General features: G+C 35.3%; 1 protein-coding gene across 5 annotated transcripts; it reads left to right on the top strand.

Annotated features, from left to right (window-relative positions):
- Window positions 1-33: 33 nt before the first annotated feature.
- On the top strand, window positions 34-9,749 carry C6H4orf33 (chromosome 6 C4orf33 homolog). Of its 5 annotated transcripts, none has more exons than XM_087936148.1 (6): window positions 34-132; window positions 1,999-2,179; window positions 4,047-4,107; window positions 7,170-7,221; window positions 7,318-7,517; window positions 8,840-9,749. In XM_087936148.1, the coding sequence occupies exons 1-6, from the start codon at window positions 118-120 to the stop codon at window positions 8,937-8,939; spliced, it is 609 nt and encodes a 202-aa protein (XP_087792274.1). In that variant the 5' UTR covers window positions 34-117; the 3' UTR covers window positions 8,940-9,749. The 5 variants fall into 5 exon arrangements, with proteins under 5 accessions (XP_087792274.1, XP_087792275.1, XP_026553829.1 ...); XM_087936149.1 differs by having other exon boundaries at window positions 109-136; XM_026698044.2 differs by having other exon boundaries at window positions 109-540.
- The last annotated feature ends 13,577 nt before the right edge of the window (window positions 9,750-23,326 follow it).

Below are 23,326 nucleotides of genomic sequence, written 5' to 3'. Positions count from 1 at the left end.
GTGGTCAGGAAAAAAAAAATCCGCCAATCGGATTCTAGTTGAGCTGACGAGAGAGCCTTTTGCCATTGGTTTAAAAATGGTCACGTGCTTCTTTGGCTTCCTTTCCCCGCCCCTTGAATGGAGAAGCTGCTTGTAGGTAAAAGTAACTGGGTTGGTGAGCGGAAGTGTGGACGGTCCCTTCGGTGGTGTGGGTGGATTTGGTTAGGGAGGTTTGGATTACAGGCAGGAGAGAGTCCACACTGCAGTTTTCCGCTCCTAGCCTTGTGAACACGGGTGTTGTTAAACTCTCGGAAGCTTTCTTTGAGTAGCTATAGTATAGGTTCTGCCTGAACGGGGCTGGACTAGAAGACCTCCGAAGCCCTTTCCAGGCTCAAGACTTCTAAAGCTATAAAAGCTGCACTGAATGCTGGTCGTGGCTGAATTTTCTTTTAGGATTTGACTTTAGCTTTTGAAATATCCCCATTCCCATCCTCTCTCCCTGCGGAATTACTGGTTTTGAATAGTTGGTTCGGCGAGCAGAAGTTCAGCCATTGAAACCACGTAAGCATTAAAAGGCAGAATGTCTGTTTCGTGCAAAATAATGAGCAATCTGATGGAGATAAGGTTACATTGTACGCCTTTGGGTATGTATGTGTGAATATGCGCACACATAAACTTTGCAGCAGCGTTAACAATGACCAGAGCATCTCTTGTTAAGCATAGGCAACAAGAAACTTGGCCAATAAAAGATTAAGCCAAGTGTGAACAATTATCTGTCTATGGTTGCTAAAATAAAACACCAGTTTCTTGCCATTTTCGGATTAGGAATGGATGAAAACAGTAATATAAATCTTAAAATTGAAATTTTTTAAAAAAGGAAAATAGCTTCTACTTCAGTTTTGCTTAGATGTGTAATGGATTAAAACATTTGATCTTTAGACCGCAAAAATTTAAGACACTGCAGATGGTCTGGAAGGGCTTAGTAGCAAAGCTAGTGTTGATGTTGTGGAAATTTATAAAACTGAAAATTACAATGGTGTTATTGCAGGGATGCACTGCAGTTGTGTACGTGTTCTGACTAATGTCCGTAACAACAACAGTATACTTTATGTTCACATTATGGCTCTATTATCACTATTTTAAAATCCACATAAAGATGCTATTTGTGCATTCCTAATGGCAGGTCAAATAAGGGAAGATTTGCTTTCTCTGGCAAATTTGCTTCCTATCAATTTTAAACCAATCTTGCACTTTTGTTCAGTTGATGTTCAGCATCAATATAATGTGGGAGGGAAAAGCTGATTTACATATTTATATGTTGTGATCACTGTGGACACCCTGTGGTGAAAGCAGGTTGAAACAGGTACCAAAATTAGAAGAAAAAGCATAAAATTCCTGGAAGACATTTTATTTGCATAGTATCAATGTGAACTTGCATGTATCTAATGCTTTGCTGTTCCCATGTATTTTTAAAGTGTGTGAACGATAGTAGTATGTCCTATGATGAATAATTAAGCTGTACTCTACAGATCAATAATAAGCCAATATAGATACTATGATGTAGGTATAGATATAGTTTAATTTTCACTTGCATTAAGGTAATTTGTTATTTTGATTTTAAATTGGCAGCACATTTCTTATGTTTTTATGTTTTCAAAATATAGCCCAAGATAATTAAGCATAAGACGCTGTCATCAACTTTTAGACAGAAATGTATATGCTATGTGAAGTCATAGTGATCTTTTAAAAGCTATAAGTCGTGGTATACTTTCTTAATATATTTGCTGCTAATATATTTAATATGTTTGGAAGTCATATATACCTTGAATAAAAAGTAAGTGAATGGGATTTATTTTAAGCAAATGTCTATCAATGAAATAGATCCTAAAACTAAAAATTGTAGATATATAATTAATAATTCTATAATAGCAATAATAATGTATTATCTTCAATTAAAAGACATTTCAATTTATTAATATGTTAAATATGAAACAATTTTTCTTGATATAAAATACTTAGATGGAGTTTAAAATTGAACATACATGGAACAGCCTTCCAGTCTCCCACGATCCAATAATAATCAGACTGAGTCCAGAAAAGGCTGGAATATTGATGGAAGTGAATGCCCCATTTTTCAATGATCCTCCAGCTCCTCCTGGTGAACCAGGAAAACCATTCAATGGATTATGGGACTATGAGGGTAAGTAAACTTTTTTGTATTAGGACTTAAAAATTTGAATATTCTGATAGCAATTCTTGCCTAGAGGTTCATTTCCCCCCTCTTTTTATAAGTACTGTAGCAAAATGCTGATGTGCCAAATGTTCCTATTTCAGTGCCTATAAGCTATTTTGTTTTCAGCATTTTAAATATATAAATTCTATTGATGGTCCTATTGCTTTTTCCTATGTACAATGTAAACTGTAATGTCTAACCATAAACTATGGTAGCAAAGTCTTACACTTCTTTCTGAACATAAATATTCAGGTACCATAATCAATTACAAAGTGGCTAAGTAGTTCTAGCAAGAAGACTTAATATTTTTGGTAAATCGGTTTTCAGACTTTCTATAAACATTTCTCAGATTTAGGGTTAGGGTTTATATTTAACTTTTTCATATGATGAAACTCTGCTATTTGCATAGCACTTCTACACTTCTGTTTGTAAGCAAACCACTCTGCTATTTGAAGCCCATCTTTCATACTAAATAAATGAATTTGCAGAAACACTTGGTCAAAATAAGTTTTATGTTATTAATGAGGCCTCCAAATGCTCAGCATATTGCTGGTTTCTTTAGTTTACTGATTTTCATACTGGCATCAAAAGTTTTAAAATATGATTTTGATAAATCTAGTATCTTAAATATTTGCATATTCATATGCAAATCTGCAAACATCAGACTGTTAGAAGTTTAACGCAATTTAATTTTCTCTTGTTGTAAGTCATATATTACTACTTATACAGGCTTTTCTGATCTTGCCAACATAACCATTACCCTCTTGAAGTAAGTTTCATAAATTGGCCTGTATTTGTCTTCATTATCATCCCCTTATTTCATTATGACTGTTCGAATTAATTAGTATTTGAAAATGTTTTGCCTGAACAGAAATATTACTGTGAAATGAAACTGATGTGTTTAATTGGCTGTTTGATTTTTCTATTTGATGTTTCTCTAATGCCACTAAAATTGAATTGTTTTATCCTGAATATAAGGCTTTTCGTTTTACACCATTATTTTACAAAAACATAAAAATAAAGGGATATGCAACGAGTTCAACATATACATGTATTTTTTTTTAAATGCTTATCACTTGAAGACAAATCTTAGCTGGTAGTGCTAAGCTCTATGAGCTCTAAATCGGAGTGTGTTGAGACAGAACAACTTCAAATAGGGATTTAAAAGTTAAAAGCATATGAGTGCCAAGTGGGAGTTTGCATAAAGAAGTTGCACATTGTGAAATAAATATCTTGTGGAAGCCATTTGGATAGACCTTAATTTTTTACCCTAATTGCATTAAAATGCAGTATTATGATTTCCAAGTAGTTATTTTTCATACATGTCCATTAAGTCTGAACTTCTGTCATAGTTTTGTCAAAATTTGTCCTAGTTTTAAAACAATGGCTGTGATAAAGCATTTCCAATGCCTCTGATAGAAGCTTATACAGTTAGCTTAGATTCTGAATGACACTAGTAGGCTTCTGAAAAAGATTTTGTAATCTTTTGCATCTTTTTGCATGTTTGTGTGTGTACCTTTGAGTAAGTATTGGTTCTTGGAGAATCCTGGACTAATCTCTGCAAGATTTTGAAAGTGTTTGCTATTGCCTTGTCTCATAAGACTGAGAGATGGTCACTGGCACAAGTTTACCAAGTTGGGTTCATGCCTAAGGCAGGATTAGAAATCGGACTCTCCCAGTTTTTAACCTAGTGCCTTAAATGCTACACCAGACTAGCTCTCACCTTTGAATCATTAGATTAGGTAAAATAACACCGTAGTTACGGATGTTGTATTCAGTGATCTTTGTGGCTAGATGAAATAAACAAAAATGAACAATTATTATGTTATTTTAGTTGTAGAAGCCTTCTTCTTGAATTACCAAACCCAGCAGTACCTAGAAGTAGAGCTCTGCCCGTAAGTAGATATTTTCAAATATTTTTTAGAATGTTCTATAGCAGTGGTTCTTGATCCGTGGACCCCAGGGAGATCATGTCATCACAGGGGGTCCGTGAAGGCTTGAAGAAATGTTATGATTTAATGTTACGATCTTGAGTTAAGTCTCAGTGGTCTGTGGCCATGAAGGGTATTTAAAAGGGGGTCTGTGGTAAACAAAAGACTGAGAATTGCTGTTCTACAGTAATTATTTCAGCAGTTTTTCATTGGAGATATGTTTCTTTTTTATGTGTATCTTCAAGCATCTTGACTCCTGGCAACTGTCTGGATGCAATTCTGCAGTTCTCTTGGGAAGATTTTGGAAGTGGTTTGTCCTTGCCTCCTTCCTGCTGAGAGAATAACTGGCTCAAGCTGACCCACATGGCTTCATGCCTAAGGCGGTGACTAGAACTCATCATCTTCCAGCTTCTAGCTCATCTGCTGGTTTCAAGCCTAGTACTTTAACCACTAACACCAAACTGGCTTACATTCTTGAAATTATGTTTTAATTATGTATTAATGTCCATAGTCCATTTAAGTGGCTGGCTGGGCTTGAGTTTTTCCTTCCCAGGAAATGAATTGGTGGTAAAAGTTTTGTAGTTGCTTCTTCTACTCTAGCACTGCCTGCACCTTTTTGGGTCCATCTCTTGTGGGAAATGTGGTAGTCAACTTTACTCTGGTGGAATTCATATCTGGACAGCTTGGCATATAATTTGGTTGCTCGAAGCTTCTTGAGCATACCTCTGACTAGTTTTATGTGTTCTGCCATAGTCAAAATGTTATTAAGGTAAACTAGCACTCCCTTGTGCAGGTGTTCATGCAGCACTTCATTTATTAGTTGCATGAGCACAGCAGGGGCCCCTTGCAGTCCAAAACCCAGAATTGGAAACATCATAAGGAGGAAATTGAAAGTCGTGTGTGAATACGATGGAAAATAGGGAGAGGGAAAATGATAGGTAATAAAGATGGGAGCAGCCCGGATGCAGTTTGTATCAGCCAGGCATCAGGCACCAAAGCCAGGCATTCTGAAAAAATAATACAGATTACTCCCAAACATCTCTGCATTCTTAAAACATTTTGGCAAGCTCTGATTTCCGGGATATGAACGGTTCATGGGGGAAGGGATGGACTGCAGGCAAACCTTTCTGTATCTTTTGAGCATGGGAAAATTAAGAGCTAGCCTGGCTTTTACTGCAGCCAACACCTTTAGTTAAAGAATCTTTTGCTTTAACCAAATGGAGTCGAGGCTCTTTCTTTCCTAAGGGATCATATTGGGGACGTTAGATTTATGCAGCAGGAGAGGATCTAGTACTATGAATTTCAGTCTACGTTTTACAGGTATCACTCTTGGTACTATGTACCTGTTTGGAATTGTTCTGTAGTTTTTGAACAGTCATGGGAAATACTTTGTGGTAGTGTTTCATAGCAGATAGATAGCATAAAAATAAATGAACCCACAACCTACTTTTACAATGATTAATGATACAAGTATAGTTCAATAACTTGAAAGGCCATTCCTATCCATGTTTTATAAAGTAACAGCTACTTTTTACAGCTTGAATAAAAGAGCAATGTTATTAGGGCAATGAAAAATAGCATATTAAAAGGCTGCAGATAATAATGCAACGCAGCATTATACAGTGATTAGAATGCATCTAACAGGATAAGAGTCTTTGATAGTTTGGGCTACCTGTAATTGAAACATAAATAAAAATATGCTAATTCTTTTCGGTCTCTATGATTATCAGTTTTTTCATAAGATAGGATTATTCTTTTTGAGGTATGCCCTGAAAGCAAAAACAACAGCAACATTAAAACAGTGGTAAAATAATTTCAATTCTGATAATCTATTTCAAACCAGTTTATCGGGATTTCATATTTTGAGGAAATCTGCACCCCTCCAGACATCATACAGCCTAACTACAGATTATAGTAGTAGCAAAATGATTCAAAATGATTTTATGCCATACACAAATCGAACAAAGTGAGATAAGGTTTGAGACTACTCCATTTTTGCTACCATACCTAGACACGAAGAACATAAACTAGACCATGTTATTTAAAGAATAAAGATGTGTTCAGGTTGAACTCAGTTTAGGATGATTATTTAGACAAAACTTTTTCTTGGAAATAATATAAAAGTGTTTTGCCACTGTTTTCTTCTGGGATCTTTAAAGAAAAATTCGTAGTTTAGCAATCCTAGATATCCTACTACACAGGTGTCAAACTTGTGGTATCACGTTGCTGTCGCATATCGTGACTTTTTCCCTTTGTGAAACAGGGGTAAGTGTGGCCTGTGCATGACACTTCCGGTGCGCGGACCACCAGTTTGACACCCATGCCTAGTAGTCTTCTATCCAGGTAGTCCTTAACTTACAGCAGTTTGTTTAGTCACCATTCAAAGGTACAATGGCACTGAAAAATGTGACTTACGACAATTTTTCACAGTTACGACTCTTGCAGCATCCCATGATCATCTGATCAAAATTTAGGTGCTTAGCAATTGGTTTATATTTATGACTTGCAGTGTACCAATATCATGCAATCCTCTTTTGTGACTTTCTGACAAGCAAAGTCAATGGGGAAGTCAGATTTACTTAACAACTGGGTTACTAACTTATCAACTGCAGTAATTCACTTAGCAACTATAGCAAAAAAGGTCATAAAATGGGACAAAATTCACTTAACAAATGTCTCATTTAACAACAGAAATTTTGGGCTCATAAGTCGAAAACTACGTATATTAATAGGACCTAACTCAGCTTAGCTTCTGAACCAAGTTAATTCAGAAATGGTTAATACGCAACTGTATCTATGTATGTGTGTAACTTTATCTCAGGATATGTATATATAATGGCTGTACATTGCAAGAAAATTTATTAAAAGTAGTCCTGTATCTTTAATGTTTTCATATTCATTTATTAGCTGATGGCTGCTATTTTGCATGTTAGCAGCATTGTCTTCAGGTAACAACTAATAAGTAGACTCTGGCTGGATATACAAAGCAAATATTTTTCTGTTATCTTTATATTATATTTTTATAGGCATGGCCAACATTTAGTATTGTTCCTTTGGGGCAAACGGAATATATGCAGAGTAAGTGAACCATTTGAGTTAATATCTCCCTAAATATGTGAATGATTCTGAGAAGATGGTAAATCTGTGTTTTAATTTTTTTTTTACTTAACACAGAAAGAACTTCCTTTAAAATTTGAAGTTTCAAGGGCAACTACCAAATGGAGGGGTCATGCTCATTTGCCTTGGAATTTTTTTCCTCCCAACACTGACAGATTTAATGCATTTGCAATTCATGGATCAGATATGAACAGAACATACGAAGCTCTCTATCCTATTCCTCAAAATGAAGTTCACTTTAATCAGAAACCTGATTTGTAAGTATATCTCTGATGCCATTTTTTTATGAAAGGCTGGTATAGGGAAGAGAATATTTTATTGCCCTATAATAAAAAATAAAGTTTTATAATGTTATTATATTTATATTCCACTTTTCATACAAGATCTCAGATGGCATGCATAGTACATGGTTTGTGGAGAAAATACCACAAACCATGAGAAGGGTTGTGTTCAAAGGGTCTAGATAGGTCCAAAGTCATCCACTGACTTCTCTAAGACTGGGTTTGAACTATCAAACTGTAACCCTCAAACCACTATAGGTTTGAGAATAAATATACCAAGAAAATCTAGATTAATTTTGGGATTGTTTATTTGTTTAGAATCTACCAATAGCACATTTATTATTGAACATAATAATAAAACATCTGTTCTTTAAACCACCAATAGCAAAATCTACTTAGTTGATTCTCCTGTTTTATATAATTTACAGTATAAATACTGTCTAGCATATTTCAAATATATTTTAAAACTATTTTTGAAGCTTTATGTAATGCAATAAAAATATTCACATATTGCTTGTCTTTTATATCCTTCATCTTCGATATTTTGCATCCTTTCTGGGGCCTGGAATTTGCTATATCCTATGCACACTGGTATCTCCTGAATACCTATTGGTGATGGTTATCTAATTTTTAACCTACCTCCAAACCCCTAATTAAAATCATGGACAGCTTCAGTTTTTCATGAAAATAAATTAATTTGTAGGTTTAGAAAACATTAGGCTAGCAATTTTTTGACAGTTTGGAAACCTCTAGGGCTTGATTTAACAGAAGAAACATACAAGTATGTGCTTAATGGGGCATTTTGCAGAGATTATCTTTGGGAGGAACTGTTGGTGCTGCTTGCCTCATGTGTACATACACTTAACTGATTGGCTTGTCTTAATTTGGCATAGTGGTCTACCTGAAAGTTTTACATATTTACAAAGAATACTGTATGTTTCCTAATAAAAATTGAAAGATATAAAACAGTGTTTTTCAACTTTAGCAACGTTGCAATGTATGGACTTCAGAACTGAGAATTTGCAAGCCAGCATTGCTGACTGGACAGTTCTGGGAGTTGGAATCCACACATCTTAATGTTGCTAAGGGCGAAAAACACTGGTATAAAATGTGATATTTAAAACAGTTTGATAATATGTATATAGAAACAGCTAGCAGAGATGTGAATTTTGTTTCTTGAGTAAATGAGCTATCCTAGCATTCTAATACAGTACAGAATTTATCATTCTTTGTAGCAACTCAATAGGAATGAAAAGGACAAACACAGCTGTTAACTCTTTGCTTGCTTTCCCTTGCAGCCATCGTCTGGAATATTTTAAAAAATTCAGTTTCAAACAATTAATGGGAGAAGATTGGAAACAGATCAAATCAGACTTGTGGGAATCGTGTGTGAGATGAAAAATACAAGAATATTGTAAAGCTTTGTCTGAGCAAACTTTTGTGGGCAGGGATCTTTCTTTTTAGGGCTGCTGATGGGCTTTTGAAAAAGAAAAGGGACCTTTCTCAAATTAAAATTGTTAGAAAAGAATTTGGAAAATATAACTGCTGTAAGATTATTGTATGAAAAAAATGGAAATACAATGAAAAACCATTTAGAGAAAAATTCACTTATAAAATTAACTGAACTTATAGAAAAGATGAATATGACCAGCTTAGTGAGAGAGATAAAAAGACCAGAAACCTATGGACATTTTGCTGAAAGAAAATTTAATGAAATCAATGATTTCAGGATTAATAATGGACAAAGTGGATGATAAAAATATTAATATAATTACTTGATAGAAATGCAGGTGGAAGGTGTAATTGTATGTTCTCTTCTTTCATTTCTGAAATATTCCCTTGCTATTTGTTTTGTTCATTTTGTATACTTAAACTTTTGTATATTGAAATATATGTGTGTACGTGTGCACATGAACACATGTACACTTAACAAGCTTCTTTACTTCTTTTAAGCTTTTATAAAAGTGACAAATTAAGCCACTTATAGAAGATAGTAACTACATTATAGTTACTACATAAAAATGAAGTGGGCATTAACCTCCATTTCTAATGCAAATTAAGATAGATTATTGGACACAGTTGGTTTTTTTTATAGTACTAGAAAGTCTATAGTGAATTAAATGGCAGAGTCTTGGCATCAGGGCAAAATTTATAGATATATGAACCGTGTGTATATTTTTGGAATAAAATAATAATCAGTACCTGGAATCATGTAAAAGTTTTCCTTCCTTTTATCTCTGCATTTTATTTAAATAAAATCATAACAGTTTATATTATTAAAAAATTATTTATGGTGTGGAAATAGATGACAATAGTAGAATCAGCCACAATGCATAGAATTTTAGCCTTCCTTTAACATTTATATGATAGTGGCTGTTTATTTTTATTTTTTCTTTCTACAATTTATAGGTCACTTAGCTCCCAGTAACTCTGGCATCTTACAATTATAACGTTAAAAAAAAGACAAAAGACATAAAAGAGATCATGAACAGCCTCAAGGCAAACATATGAACCAAAACAAACCCATCCAGTAGGTGCTTAACCTTCAGCCTGCCGCAAAGCCAGAGAAAATAACTAGGTCTTTAATCATTTCCTCAATGTCATCAGGGTTAGAACCATCTGGAACTCATGACAGAATACCTTTCCAAAGAAGGCATACTTCCTAGATTTAGCCAATAGGCACTTCTTGGTTGATGGGACCTAGTCTATCCAATCTCATTAGATGGGCAGAAGCAATGAGAGACAGGTCTTCCCTCAAATAATGCATTGCATTTAAATCGGAATGGGATTTATTTAATTTTGGCTTAATGTTACTATGGTTCTGCTTAGCCTGTTATACAAATCCAAGCTGCAAACCTTAGCTAAATTATGTCTTAGTGCAGTGTGAATTATCAACTTAAAACAGGAGGTTGGAGTACTGAAATTGCTATTGACTTTCTTATTGTTATTGACTAAAATTTTTAAAGCTATGAAGTAAAGAGTATGGAGTCTAAGGGCCTGCAAGTATTGTTGGAGTTCAGTTCCCAATACATTCACTGTCAGATAGCTAGGCCTGTATTTTAGTCCATATCATGTTTCCCCCAAAATAAGACCCAAGGGGGGGGGGAACTAGCATGATTTTTTAGGATGCTCATAATATAAGCCCTTCCCCCCAAATAAGCCCTAGTTAAGATCGTCAGCCAGACGGAAGCATTTAGTACCATATTTTCCTTAAAAATAAGACCTAACCAGAAAATAAGCCCTAATTATCTTTTGGAGCAAAAGTTAATGTAAGAGTTGGTCTTATTTTGGGGGAAACCCTGATGTATTTTAAACATACACATTCGTATTCTGGTTTGTATACAGCAGGTAGGTCCCCCAGCTTTCCCCTTGGTTTGTTGTTTTAAAATACAAGAATTGTTAAGAAAACGAAAGGAAAATAACTTTAGCTCAAGTTAAAGGAACCATAGTAGAAAAAGTTGGGGGGGGGGATAAAGAAAGCAAACAGGCTGCTGCTTCAGGAAACTGTTTCTAAACGAACGACTAAGTCTAGATAGAAAACTATATTAATTTTTGTTTTCTGTTTGTGCTTGGGATTAATTTTTCTATACCAGCTCAGTAACTCTACTTTTGTTAACCTTGTAGATAGGAATCACAGCTGAACTGTTTCTACTTTACTATAAAACTATATTGACATAATTTTGCAATAATTTATTTAAATAATTTTGAAAGTATCATTTTCCCATCTAGTGCAGTAAATTCCATCACCCTCCTTATCCTTTAGAGCCCAAGTAGGTATGGATCTTTCTGAGCCTTTTGCCATGCCCACTGTCTATTTGTGGGCTAAGCTGTCTCTTATCTGATGGTTGTCTCTTTGGTCAGTCTCCCAAGATCTTTTCCACAAGCCATTACAATTTTTAATGTCAGATAAATTTTCTTTACAGTAGGGTTGCACCTAAGGACCAGCCTAACAACACGTCTATCCAGAACTGTATATTTTTATATCTTACTATTCATTTTGCATGATAGTACTTACAGTTAAAAATGTTCACATCCCCCTTTTATTTTTTTAAAATAAAGCTTGTGTCTATTTATCTCGTGTGAGATTGGTTTATCTATTAAAATGAAAGGGAAGAGAGCAGGATTTTACTAGCTATACAACTAATGCTAAAGGCCAGAAGGTGGTGCTAGAAAATCTGTTTATTTTTTCTTTTCATTTTAATTTCCTGGAAAAGCAATGAAGCTTGTGGGAGTTTTATCTCTCCCATACACTATGGCTCAGAGGAAGATACTGGGTGAAAGGTTCCCCTGGAAAACAGATGGTAGCAGCAGGTATACCAATCCACCACACCAAGGCAAGAAGCAGAGATGGGGTTCATAAAGTCATTAGGTTTCCAATAGAGTAATTTTCAAATTAAATATGTAGTTCTAGTTTCAAAGTGTATTAAATGCAAAATATTTTATCTGTACTTGCCAAGGAACTTTTGGAATCAGTATTCTTCCATAGGCTTATGAATGATATATTTAGTTTCTTTCCTGTCATATGCTAAAGCACTTACTCGTTTAAAGTTATTTTGTCATCTTTAATACGAATATTCTCAGTGACCCATCAAGCTCCTCAGGGTGTTACAGATAGCAAATTAGAGCTGTTGTAATGCTACATTGGAGTTTGTGAAAATGCTCGCCTTTCTATCTCCAGAATAACCATTATTTATAATTTGTATTTTTGATGGTAAAGTGGCAGGTATTAAATATCATGCTTTTAAATTATGTATATATAGTTATCATTCAATAAGCAGGATGAAGATTTCGGGGCATTTTTTCCCCTATGGTTCAAATGTTATCTAGTCATTCTGCAAACTACATGGCACCGATAACAGCTTTAGCAGAAAAGTGACAGGCAAGGTAGATTTATGCAAAAGGCCCAGCTGCAGCCTCTACCTGTTATTCACATAAAACCCAGATTACTAAGCAGCTCTGCTTGAAGAAAGGCAGCCCCATCATTAGCCAAAGCTGGAATATTTGGAATTGGAAAGCTTTACACATACAAAGTCATTCTGTCTTCATGAAACATGATAACCTGATGTTTCATGTATCACAGGACATTTTATATTACAGGGTTGCTCCAGTTAGGAACATTTCTGGAGCAGACATTTGCTTCTGATCTCATCACACTAATACTATATTATTCTACTATATTTCTTTAACTCAGTCCCTATGGAACTGCTCTTGAAAATTACTCAAAAAGAACAGCTGGTGGAAGGTGCAATCCCTTTAAACTTATTGTAATGGAGTGTTTCAATAAATCCCTGTCACACACAACGCTGAGGGGTACATCACTTCAGGCTGAAACTGTTTACAAATAATCCTAAATAGCATAGAATTTGACTGCTGATGCATTTGTGACTTTTGATAGATGTCTTATGAGATCACTTGCTTTTTGTAAATTCTCTCCATCTTTAATTGGCTGGTAGAGAGCACTTGATAAGTGTTTGTACCTATATGATGTAGATCAAAATGGAACCCTCCCAGCCATGATTGCCAACTGCTCTTTGAGCAGGATTCATAAGTCTTGTAGGATGACTCCCAGATTAACACTGTGTTTATCTAAGGTAGCACAATCCTATCCAGCACTCAAATAGCACCCAAAGGGTCCTTGAAACAGACCCCAAACAAGCCATTCAGTCATGCCAGGCATTGTTTCATATACAGACTCTCATAGACTTCAGAAATAAGGATAAGATACTCAGGCATTATTTAAGTCACCAGGGGATATACTGTATTCTATCTCATGGAACCCTATGAGTTTACTCAACAGGCTTGTGTAGATGTTAGGAAAGATAATAGGACCAAGAGTAGGTTTCTATTTCCCAATGAACATAACTGGAATTGGTCCTCAAGAAAGGGGTTGAACCAGCACAACAACATGTCATGCTATCTACTCCCAATCTTCTGGTCCAAATGCATATCATGCTTGATGGTATTGAAAGCCACAAAGGGGGCAAGAATGGATACATCAGGTCTGAATCCTTACTGAAAAGAGTCCCAATAATCAATTTCTTCCAAGGCCCTCTGAAGCTGTTGCATGACTACCTTCAACAGATTCTTCCTAAAAGAAAGGTAAAATGCTACTCGGAAATTGTCCAGTATAATGCAGTACAGTGATGGCTTCTTGAATAGGGGAACCACAGTCTTTAAGAGGTAGAGGAACACCCCCTCGCTCAGAGAAGAATTCACCAGCACTAGAACCCATTCACATGATGTTCTGGGTTGCTTTAACAGTCTAGGAGGGGCATGGATATAAAAGGCAGATGTCTGAGGTCATAGTCCTGAAAACAGGTCCAATAAGTTCAGACCATTCTCAAACAATCAGGCAAGACTTCACCCAATCACCTGCTGGGGACCTGCAAAAGACAGTTTCCAGCAAACCCAAGTGACAGTATCCAACAGATGCTGTGCCAATTCCTCATGTCCCTGTAAGATATTCCTTATTTGGGAGGGTCTGTGTCACCTGAAATAGAATAATGGGGTGGCATTCTCTGGATGCAAAAAAGGCAGAGAAGTAGTGACACTGCTGTTCTTACTGCCACAAGATTGGCATTAGTGTCCTGTGCTCAGTCTAATTCAGTGGTTCTCAACCTTTTCTTCACCACAGACCCCCTTTAAGTATTTTTTGTGGCCACAGACCATGGCCACAGATCTTCAAGACTTAAGATTTAAATCATTTCTTAAAGCCTTTGTGGACCCCCAGTGATGAAAATGTGCCCCCTCCCCAGGAGTCCACAGACCACAGGTCTAGTTCATTCTTTGGTGAGCATCAGTGATGCTAAGACCTTCTGACCAAAGGCAAAAAGGAAATAGATGATTAGATTGATAGGGTGTGTGTGTGTGTGTGTGTGAAAGAGGGGCTTAAGTGGGTCCACAGGAATAAGAGGCAGGACGCGGCAGGAGTAGATAAAACTCTTATTATGTCTACTAAGCAAAAAGCCGCTCAGCCGCAGCAGGCGCTGGCTTTCATAGCCAGCGCTGTCCAGAGCTTCAGCCACTGATGGGACTTTATTTCTCCCACCAGTGGCTGGGCCAATGAGTGAAGTCTGCTAGCCAACTCCACTGTATGGCCATATTTGGTAATACTTGAGAGGGAGGGAGGGAGGGAGAAAGAGAGAGAGAGAGAGAGAGAGATTGGGTCGATTCATTTAAACCACAAATAACTTGTACATTCCTTTCACTAATATCACAATTTCCCATATTTTTCCAAATGTATGGATTTTTATTTAAAACTATAACTGAATTTCAGTTTACATGTTGGCTTGCTTTTGTGAAATTAGGTAGCATGCATTAACAGGAGCTGAACAGATTTATCTCCTATGCATAGTTTACAATTCCCTGTAAAATGAGTTTTAAGGTGTAATTAGGTCCATCCTTTCTTAGCCTTAGCCAGCTTCCTGTTTTAATTTGTCATGTAAAGTGAGAATTTAAGAAGTTTTTGTCTAAAATTTGCTTTGCAAAATGCTATTAACTAGAAGGTCTCTGGATTAATTTAGCAGCGAGGTCTGCTCTTTCAGCCATAAGCCATGCTGTCAGGCAAACCTGATTACACTTTAAGTGGGATGCAAATGAGTTGTGACATTATATCATTTCACATGAAAGGTTCATTACTTGCATTAAGTTGCACAATGCTCTTTCCTAAGCACAAGCTCATTACTTTTTGGGGCAGGAGGTATTTTTTTAACGTAGTTGGATGTGAGGCGGATATTTTCTCTTCTTATGTTCCTTCTTAAATTTAACGTGTTTCTTTAATAATTTAAGCTTAACATTTTTTGAGGTGAGCAAAGGTATAAAGTGAACTAAATTGAGCCAGCACACACACATCACAATTCAGAAAAAACATTTCAGCCATCCACAATGTAATTTTTCAATGTTCCAAAGTACTCAGCAAGAATATCCTATACTGACTGATATAATCTTTGTGACATCATTACTAAAACAGTGTTTTCATTCTCTCATTGGAAAACTTAAGGATTTATTTCTTTATGGAATTTATTGATTTATGTTGGTGTTAATAATAAGTCAGTGTTGACTCCTAGTGATCACATACATTTTCTCCATGCTGATCTATCCTTAATCTGGTTTCCCAGGTCTTCTAGCGATGCATTTCAAGTCACTATAACTGAGCCCATCCATGTTGTAACTGGCTGCCCTCTTTTTTTTCTACCTTTCCCATCATTAAAGTCTCTGAACATCAGAAAAAGGAAACAAATCGTCTGTTCAACATCTTCCAACAAAATGGATAGCTTCATCAAAAGCACTCAATCCAATATAGCACAACCATCACAAACAGGCAGAAGACTAGCAGAGCACACCCATGAACACTTTTTGACCACCACTCAGAAAAATCCTTAATTTCACAACACATGAGTAGATTTAACCAGAGTCCAAAAATGCTAGAGAAGCCTGGAAATCTGGCATCCAGACAAATTGGTCATCAACAGTCATATAGACATAATGTTCATATACATCAACAAGCCAAAAAGGGAACAAGAAGACCTCACCAACTATTAATACCCAGACGAGCAGAGATTAACACCAGGATTAACATCAGTTCAATAATCAAAAGCAATAATCCAAAACCCCAACCAAGAAATTGCTAGTTTATGGTAAACAGCCCGACCAAAGACCCACTAGACCACTCCCACCAACACTGGCAGGGCAAGCCACTTAATATAGACATGTCAAACTAGTGGTCTGTGGACTGGATGCATCACATACAGGCCACACCCACCCCAGCTTCATGAATGGGAAAAACATTGTGAAATGTCACATGACGGCAATGTGATGCAGTGAATTTGACACTCATGAACTAGAATATAAAACTAGAGCAAACCCAACTCCCTACTAGCACTGATGATTACTTAATTTGGATAATGAAGTATCCAACTAAGGTCAGGTAACATTAAGAACTTTTCACTTAAATTATTTTACTTGCATTTACTACTGTTGTTAATGCATTTAGCAACACTCTTGAAACATTAAACCATTGCTAGTTAGAAAGAAAAGGAACTGCAGAAGAAATCTTAATAACTATTTAGTTTCTATTCATGTCTTTGGTGTTTACTGCTCAGACCTAATTATCTGGAGTGAATGTATATTGTAAATATTTTTATCCGCTTTCAGTTATAATGAATTAAATAAAATTAAAGTCTTTTATTGTGAAACAACTGTTTTTTCTCCAAGCAATTGCTTCTGCATCTGTAAGCTATCTCCATCATTTGTGCTCTGCTGAATGCAAATGTACATCAAAGGAAAGATTTGTCCCTAATATAACATGCAGTCATGCTCCCTCCCTACAAAATAAACCATCTTTTCTTCCTCATGGTGGCAACAATATACACACACACAAAAACATACCAGTCATAGGCAAGCAAAATGATTAATGATATATAGCAGAAATCATGATAATTAAACAAGTGGGTTTTTTTTAAGAACAGGTGAAAGTTGAGCAAGTTTGATAAATTTATCAATTGCTTTCGATCACAGTTAAATTTAGTCTTAATTTTCTATCAGTAATGGACATGAAATCTATTTCCACTTAATATTCTTTTACTGCACATAGCAGGGTGAAAAGAAACAACCCTTTTCTTATTATTTTTGCAATTCATGTTTTCTAACTTGAAAGTCCTGTCTTCAAATATACCAGTTATATAGAGACTGAGTATTCCTTGTTTAGGGAAAAGCAAGTATTACTAAATGTAAATGGAGAGGTGTAATGACAGCAGATCAGAGAAGAGAGCCCAAAGATAGGACAGTTTTACTGAAAAAAAAAAAAAACTATGAGAAATTGAAGCAACACTCTAGTTTTATAATGTGCATAAAAGTAGAAGCAATATATTTGTTGCTGCAATTAAAATTTCCAATGACAAGTATATATTAAAAATTAAAAAGATATAAGAGCTCTCATTTGAATCTTAAACCTTAAGTATTAGCATCACAAATCTCTAATCACAATCAGATCTTAAAAGAAAGAAACTTGTGAACTTTTATTTTATTTTTATGAAATTTCAATTGTATTTCCTCAGTTATTTATTTGCTGTAGGTTCAGACATGAATTACTTCCTATCACGTGGTACAAGAAAAGCTTATTTTCAAAAGCATTTCACACATTCCCCAACACATAATATTTCATAGATTTTTTTCCCTTCCTCCTTTCCTTCTTAAATATCATTTTTGAAAAATAATAAAAAAGCTTGTCTCACCAATGAATGTTTCTTTTCTTCTATTCTGTTCTTATGAGCTTTTCATACTTGTGGTTTGAAAATATTAGAGTGGTTGGTCTTCTTGATTGAGTTCCTTCATTTTCTTTCTTGTAGCCATGATATATTTCGATTGTTAGATAATGTTTTGAGCATCAGTTCTCTCAGCAACTGCATTTAGTACTGTTTCACCTGTGACCAGCCATTTTGTGAATCTAGCAATAAGTAGAAAATCTGAAAACATATTGAATGGACTGCCAATTAAACTACAGGGCACTAAAATGCTTCAAAATGAAAGCATTATGGCTTTTCTTGAAATTACTTGCAATTTTCAGAAAGCTAAAGTACTAATCTTCTGAACCTTGTTCATGGCATAAAAATATAACAAAATGAAAAGTAAAACTGTATTTTTGGAGAAAGAAAGACGTAAAAAAAAAGCTTAAATAGAAATAGCCAGTCTTTAACAAGTCACTCTTGCTTTCTAGAAACATGTGAAATAAATATGTAAAATATTATTTTTTTTCTGAAAAATAACATACAAGTTGCATTTTATTTATTAAAAAAACATTTTTTCACGTTGCACGGCCCAATTTATTAATTAAATCACTCTCTCCTATAAACTTCCTCCTGCAAGTTGAAGCTTGTTTGTTCTAGACACCAACCTAAAGCTTAAATATTAATATTTAATTTTGGAATGTTGGAAGATATTTAGTCATTACCTTTACCAAGACTGTTGGACTACAATAACATTTTCTCCTGGGAATCATATAATACTAAGCAATCAAAAAACAGGACAAATTATAGTGACCCTAATAATTCCACATATATTCATAGCCCAGAGTGCTATATTAATATGTAGTTTGTGGAAGGAGAAGGTAAACACTTCCCCCTTTTTTCAGGGACACCATCAGCAAGTACATGATCCTAAAGTCAGTTCTATGTATTAATCATAAAAATACTGTACATTTACTTGTCATCTTTGTTTTATATGGTATTAAAAAGGGAATGAAGTTAATCACTGTGCCAGGATGAGTGCTGAATGATTCTCCCAGACATGCTATATGGCCACCAGTTGCTTCTCTGGGTAATTTACAAGCTTCCCTGCTGTATGATAAAGCACAGGTGCTCAAGCTGTCACCTAGAGCAATGATTTATTAGCTTTTGGAGTACTACAGTCCTTATGTAGCAGACATAAAAATCAAGTGAATGTATACAGAAATAATACGTTTTCCGAAGATGACCCATGGAGACTCTTTAACTGCTCCTGCCCTTTTACTACCACTGTTGGTTTTGCCATCTCTTCTCATTATTTCAAAACCCAGGATTCACATTCTGTCTTAATTCGTAAGCAGCCAAGGCTGCTTCGGTGTTAGTTTTATTGCTGTGGATATCTACTTGAAATGTCATACCACTAAGGAGCCAAGGATAACACAGAAAAGAAGAGACACCCTGGGGCAAAATGGGATCATCAAGAAATTTTGAAGGCTGCAGCAAATCTTTTCTAATCTGTTTTTCTTTTTGGCATCATTGGCATATGGAGGTAATTTGTCTGTTTTCAATCCAGTCAGAGCATATTTTTTTTTACATGAGAAAGCTTTTTCAAGCAAATCTATTCAAAAGTCTCATCTTCCAGCATGCCTGACAGTGACGGCCAATCAAAGCCATTGTTTGTTGATTATTTGAATACCCTTTGAACATAGTCAAGAAATCTTTAATTACTATTAAATGCTGGCCAAGTATGGACAGAGTGGGGAAATTCTGTCAATCAAAGTATAAGAGTAGTGTGGATGTTGAATTTTAATGAGATTTTTTTTCCTAATGAGATGTTATTTTAGGAAAAATAAATAGAGCAAGGTGAGTTAAGTATTAATAGAGAAGACATTCAAAGAAGAAAAACATGGTAAGAGCACAAGTCTTGCTAACAAAAGGAGAACATTCATGACTGAATTGATAATTTTCTATCTCACTCAGAGTTTTAATTCTATGTGTGGTCCTGTCATAGTTTTGTTTTGAAAGACAAATCATTTCACCGAACAGTATTACTCTAGTCTTATGGAATGCAATCCTTTTCTAAGCATAATGAAACTGCTTACAACCCACCCACATAATTCATCTGTTGACTTTTCTTAGTACATTTTTAGTATCAGTGTAAAGTAACAAAGTTTATTACAATACTGCAATAGTATTGTACTGTAAAGGTAAAGGCAAATTTTTGGAAACCTGGAGCCTTGACTCTTTACATCAGTCTTGTATTTTCCAGATACATTAGAAGCACAATATTCGGTATTTATAAATTAGAACAGCTGGGAATTGTTTGAATCCCTCACATGTACAAAAAATTGAGAGAGTTTTGTTTAGATGATCATTAAAAATGTTTATTCAGTTGATTCATCTGTCCAGGAAGATCAGCCAGTTCTACATGGTACAGTACTTCTTTTTACTTTGGTTGAATCTGTCAGCCATATACTCAAAGGGTCAGAATCCTAGTAATATGATTTAATATGTGGCATGTGGGAAAGCATATGCATAATTCACTTTTATCCAGGATTTTTAAAAAGAAGTAAATTCTATGTAATAATCTTATATTGTTTGATTATCCAACCTTTGGAGTATTTCGCCCCTAGTGCACAAATTAGCGATACACCACAGAGGTCAATATGTGCTGGCATCAATTTATGAAGGCTTTGCTCCTTGACACTACAATAAATAAAGGAAGATTTGCTTTGGTTTGACAGCTGATGACCCTCATTTTGTCAAAGACCTAGGAGTATTTATCTCAAATGATCTAAGCCCCAGAGCTCACTGTAACAGCATTGCCAAAAATTATTTAAGAGTTGTTAATCTTATTTTGTGAAGCTTCTTCTCCAGCAATATCAAATTGTTAACTAAGGCATACAAAACTTTTGCCAGACCAATTGTTGAATACAGCTCATCCAACTGGAACCCACACTGTATATCGGACATGAGCACAATTGAGCGGGTTCAGAGGTATTTCTCAAGAAAAGTACTTCACTTCTCACTTACAATAGAATTCCCTATGCCTCCAGGCTTGAATTTTGGGACTGGACAATCTGAACACCTAAGGTCTGATCTAAGCATAGTTCACAAAATTGTCTGCTATAACATCTTGCCTGTCAACAACTTCTTCAGCTTCAACCACAATAATACTTGGGCAAACAACCAAAACAAACTTAAGGTAGACCGCTCCAAACTCAGTTGCAAAAGATAATTCAGCAACAGAGTGGTCAATGCCTGGAATGCCCTACCTGACCCCATTGTTAAAGCCTCAACCCCTCATAGCTCAATCTCAAACTGTCTACCATGGACCTCATTCCATTCCTAAGATGTCCATAAAGGGGGCATGCATACGTGCACCAGTGTACCTACCATCCCTGTCTTACTGTCCCCATTTATCTGTATTTACTTCCTTTGTTCATGTTTATGTTCATACCTAAAGCAGAACCTAACATTCTTTGGTTCATCAAATGCCATTTTATTTCATATTGCTGTATTTGTTCTTTACTATCTAGCCAATCTTGGCTAATCCTGAAAAGAAAATCTAAATAGACCCTATTATTGCTTGGATGGAGATAATTAAAATATTCCATGGAATATCCCTGGAGAAAGGGCATATTACTTTTGTACTAATTTTTGGAAAAATTACATGGACATAGAGTGAGTATGTCTTGAATTTGAGTTGACATTATTTATAGTCTTGCAACATGAATAGTTAGGTCTTTGCTGTTTTCAGCTTTTATTTTAATTGACTAATATTTGTAATTTAAAATATATTATATTGGGTTCATAATTTTAGAGATTTGTTTAATGATAGAATTTAAAATATTTGGTAATGTATTGTTTGAGAAAGCACATTTTTAATTCCATAAATATGCAACTTTGTTGCAAAGAGAGAAATTTTAATATTCATTCAAGAACATTTGAATAAGGCTTTAAAAGATATAAAATCCAACAAAATGAATGTGAGATGGAACACAGATTAAATTAAGTCAAAGTTGCTAGACTCATAATTTGGCTGTGATGATACTAAAAAGAAAGAAACAGGTTGTAAATAAAAGAGACAAGGTTGTTTTTATTGTACAGGGATTCGCCAAGAGATGAGAATCAGTTAGGAAATGTTGGGACACTTCTCATGTTTTGGCTGGAACTAAACTATATTCATTTAAGTAGAGGATCTCTATAAACATAACTCACCAAAACGAGAAAGGTGATAAAAAGCCCTTTTTTAAAAAAGCAGGGATAAATTACAAAAAGCTCTTATCCTAGTTTCAGATGAAGTGGGTTTATATAATAAATATTTTTGTAACATTTAGTTACCTTAGTCCAGACAGCTCAATTAGGCCGTTACAATAAAATACTGTACAACTTTGTGCACTTTTGAGCACTTAACGTGACTGAAAGGCTGTTAGCAAGAAATCTCAGAATAGGTGCTGTCGAGTGTTTAAGGAAATTGAATTGGCACACTGTTCTGAAAACTAGTAGATAGGATTCTTGGGTAATTTAATTATATTGTCATTCTGAAGTTTCTTTTCTTAGTTAATATGGTGCAATACTAAAAAGGAGGAGGAGGATTTTGTCAAGCATGATGACTGCATTCAAAGTGTCTCAAATCATGACCAGTTAGGAATAGCCCCTATTGTGGATGAGGGGCCAATTGGAAAGTGTACTAAATATTGTGTATGCAGAAGCATAGCTCATATTTCACAAAGAATGGGAAGGCGCTTTCAGATTAAGGCTTCACTTACTCTCTTTCAATTCTTAAATGTTATGAAGAAAGGATTGAGCTATTTTACCACCATTTCCACCACAGTAGTAGAACTGCCAAAGAAGATCTAAAAGTGATTCAGAGTGTCCGAACTGGGCAAGCTGCATATCTTCAGCACTTTGATGAAGAGAACCATATTGTTTTCAGAATGCAGACTGTCTCCTTAAAGAAAAGCATGGCTCCAATAAAGTGAATATTTGTAGCTCAGAGTTGGAGTGAGAGGTCCTTGGTGCTCCTTAACCAAACTAAGTAATAGCATCAAAGCTAGTAAGGAATGGGATTTGCTTTCAGTTTATATTCTAGTGGCTTGCCCTGTCAGTGTTTGTGGGGGTGATCTTAGTGGTTCTTTAGTTGGGCTGTTTCTGTTGGCTTGTTTGGCACTTCTTTGATTGGGGTATTGTTTACTTGCTTGTTGGTGTGTCTGCTAACTGGTGTTCATGCTTCTGTTCTGCCAGTTTTCTGCCTGATAAACAAACAGAAAACTGACAAATATTCTGACAAAAAAAATTGGCAAAGATTTGTCAAAAAACTGAAAAAAATTTCTGACAAATATTCCAATAAAAGATTTAGACAGAAGACTGGCCAAATGCATCCCTGAATACCAACTAACAACTAAATTAGATGAAAATTATTTAATTTCATGACACATGGATATACTTAACTGTAGTTTCAAGTGGAAAACTCTGATCATCCTAAACCAAAACAAGTCCCAAATTGGAATTAATATAGCTTGCTGTACCAACAGGGTGTGAGAAATACAGAACTGGATCTCA

This window comes from Pseudonaja textilis, chromosome 6 (genome assembly GCF_049901715.1).
Source record: "Pseudonaja textilis isolate UNSWEBS1 chromosome 6, rPseTex1.2, whole genome shotgun sequence".
Classification (NCBI taxonomy): Eukaryota; Metazoa; Chordata; class Lepidosauria; order Squamata; family Elapidae; genus Pseudonaja; species Pseudonaja textilis.
Note: the sequence above shows the minus strand (reverse complement) of the source record. Positions and strands in the feature narration are given on the sequence as shown.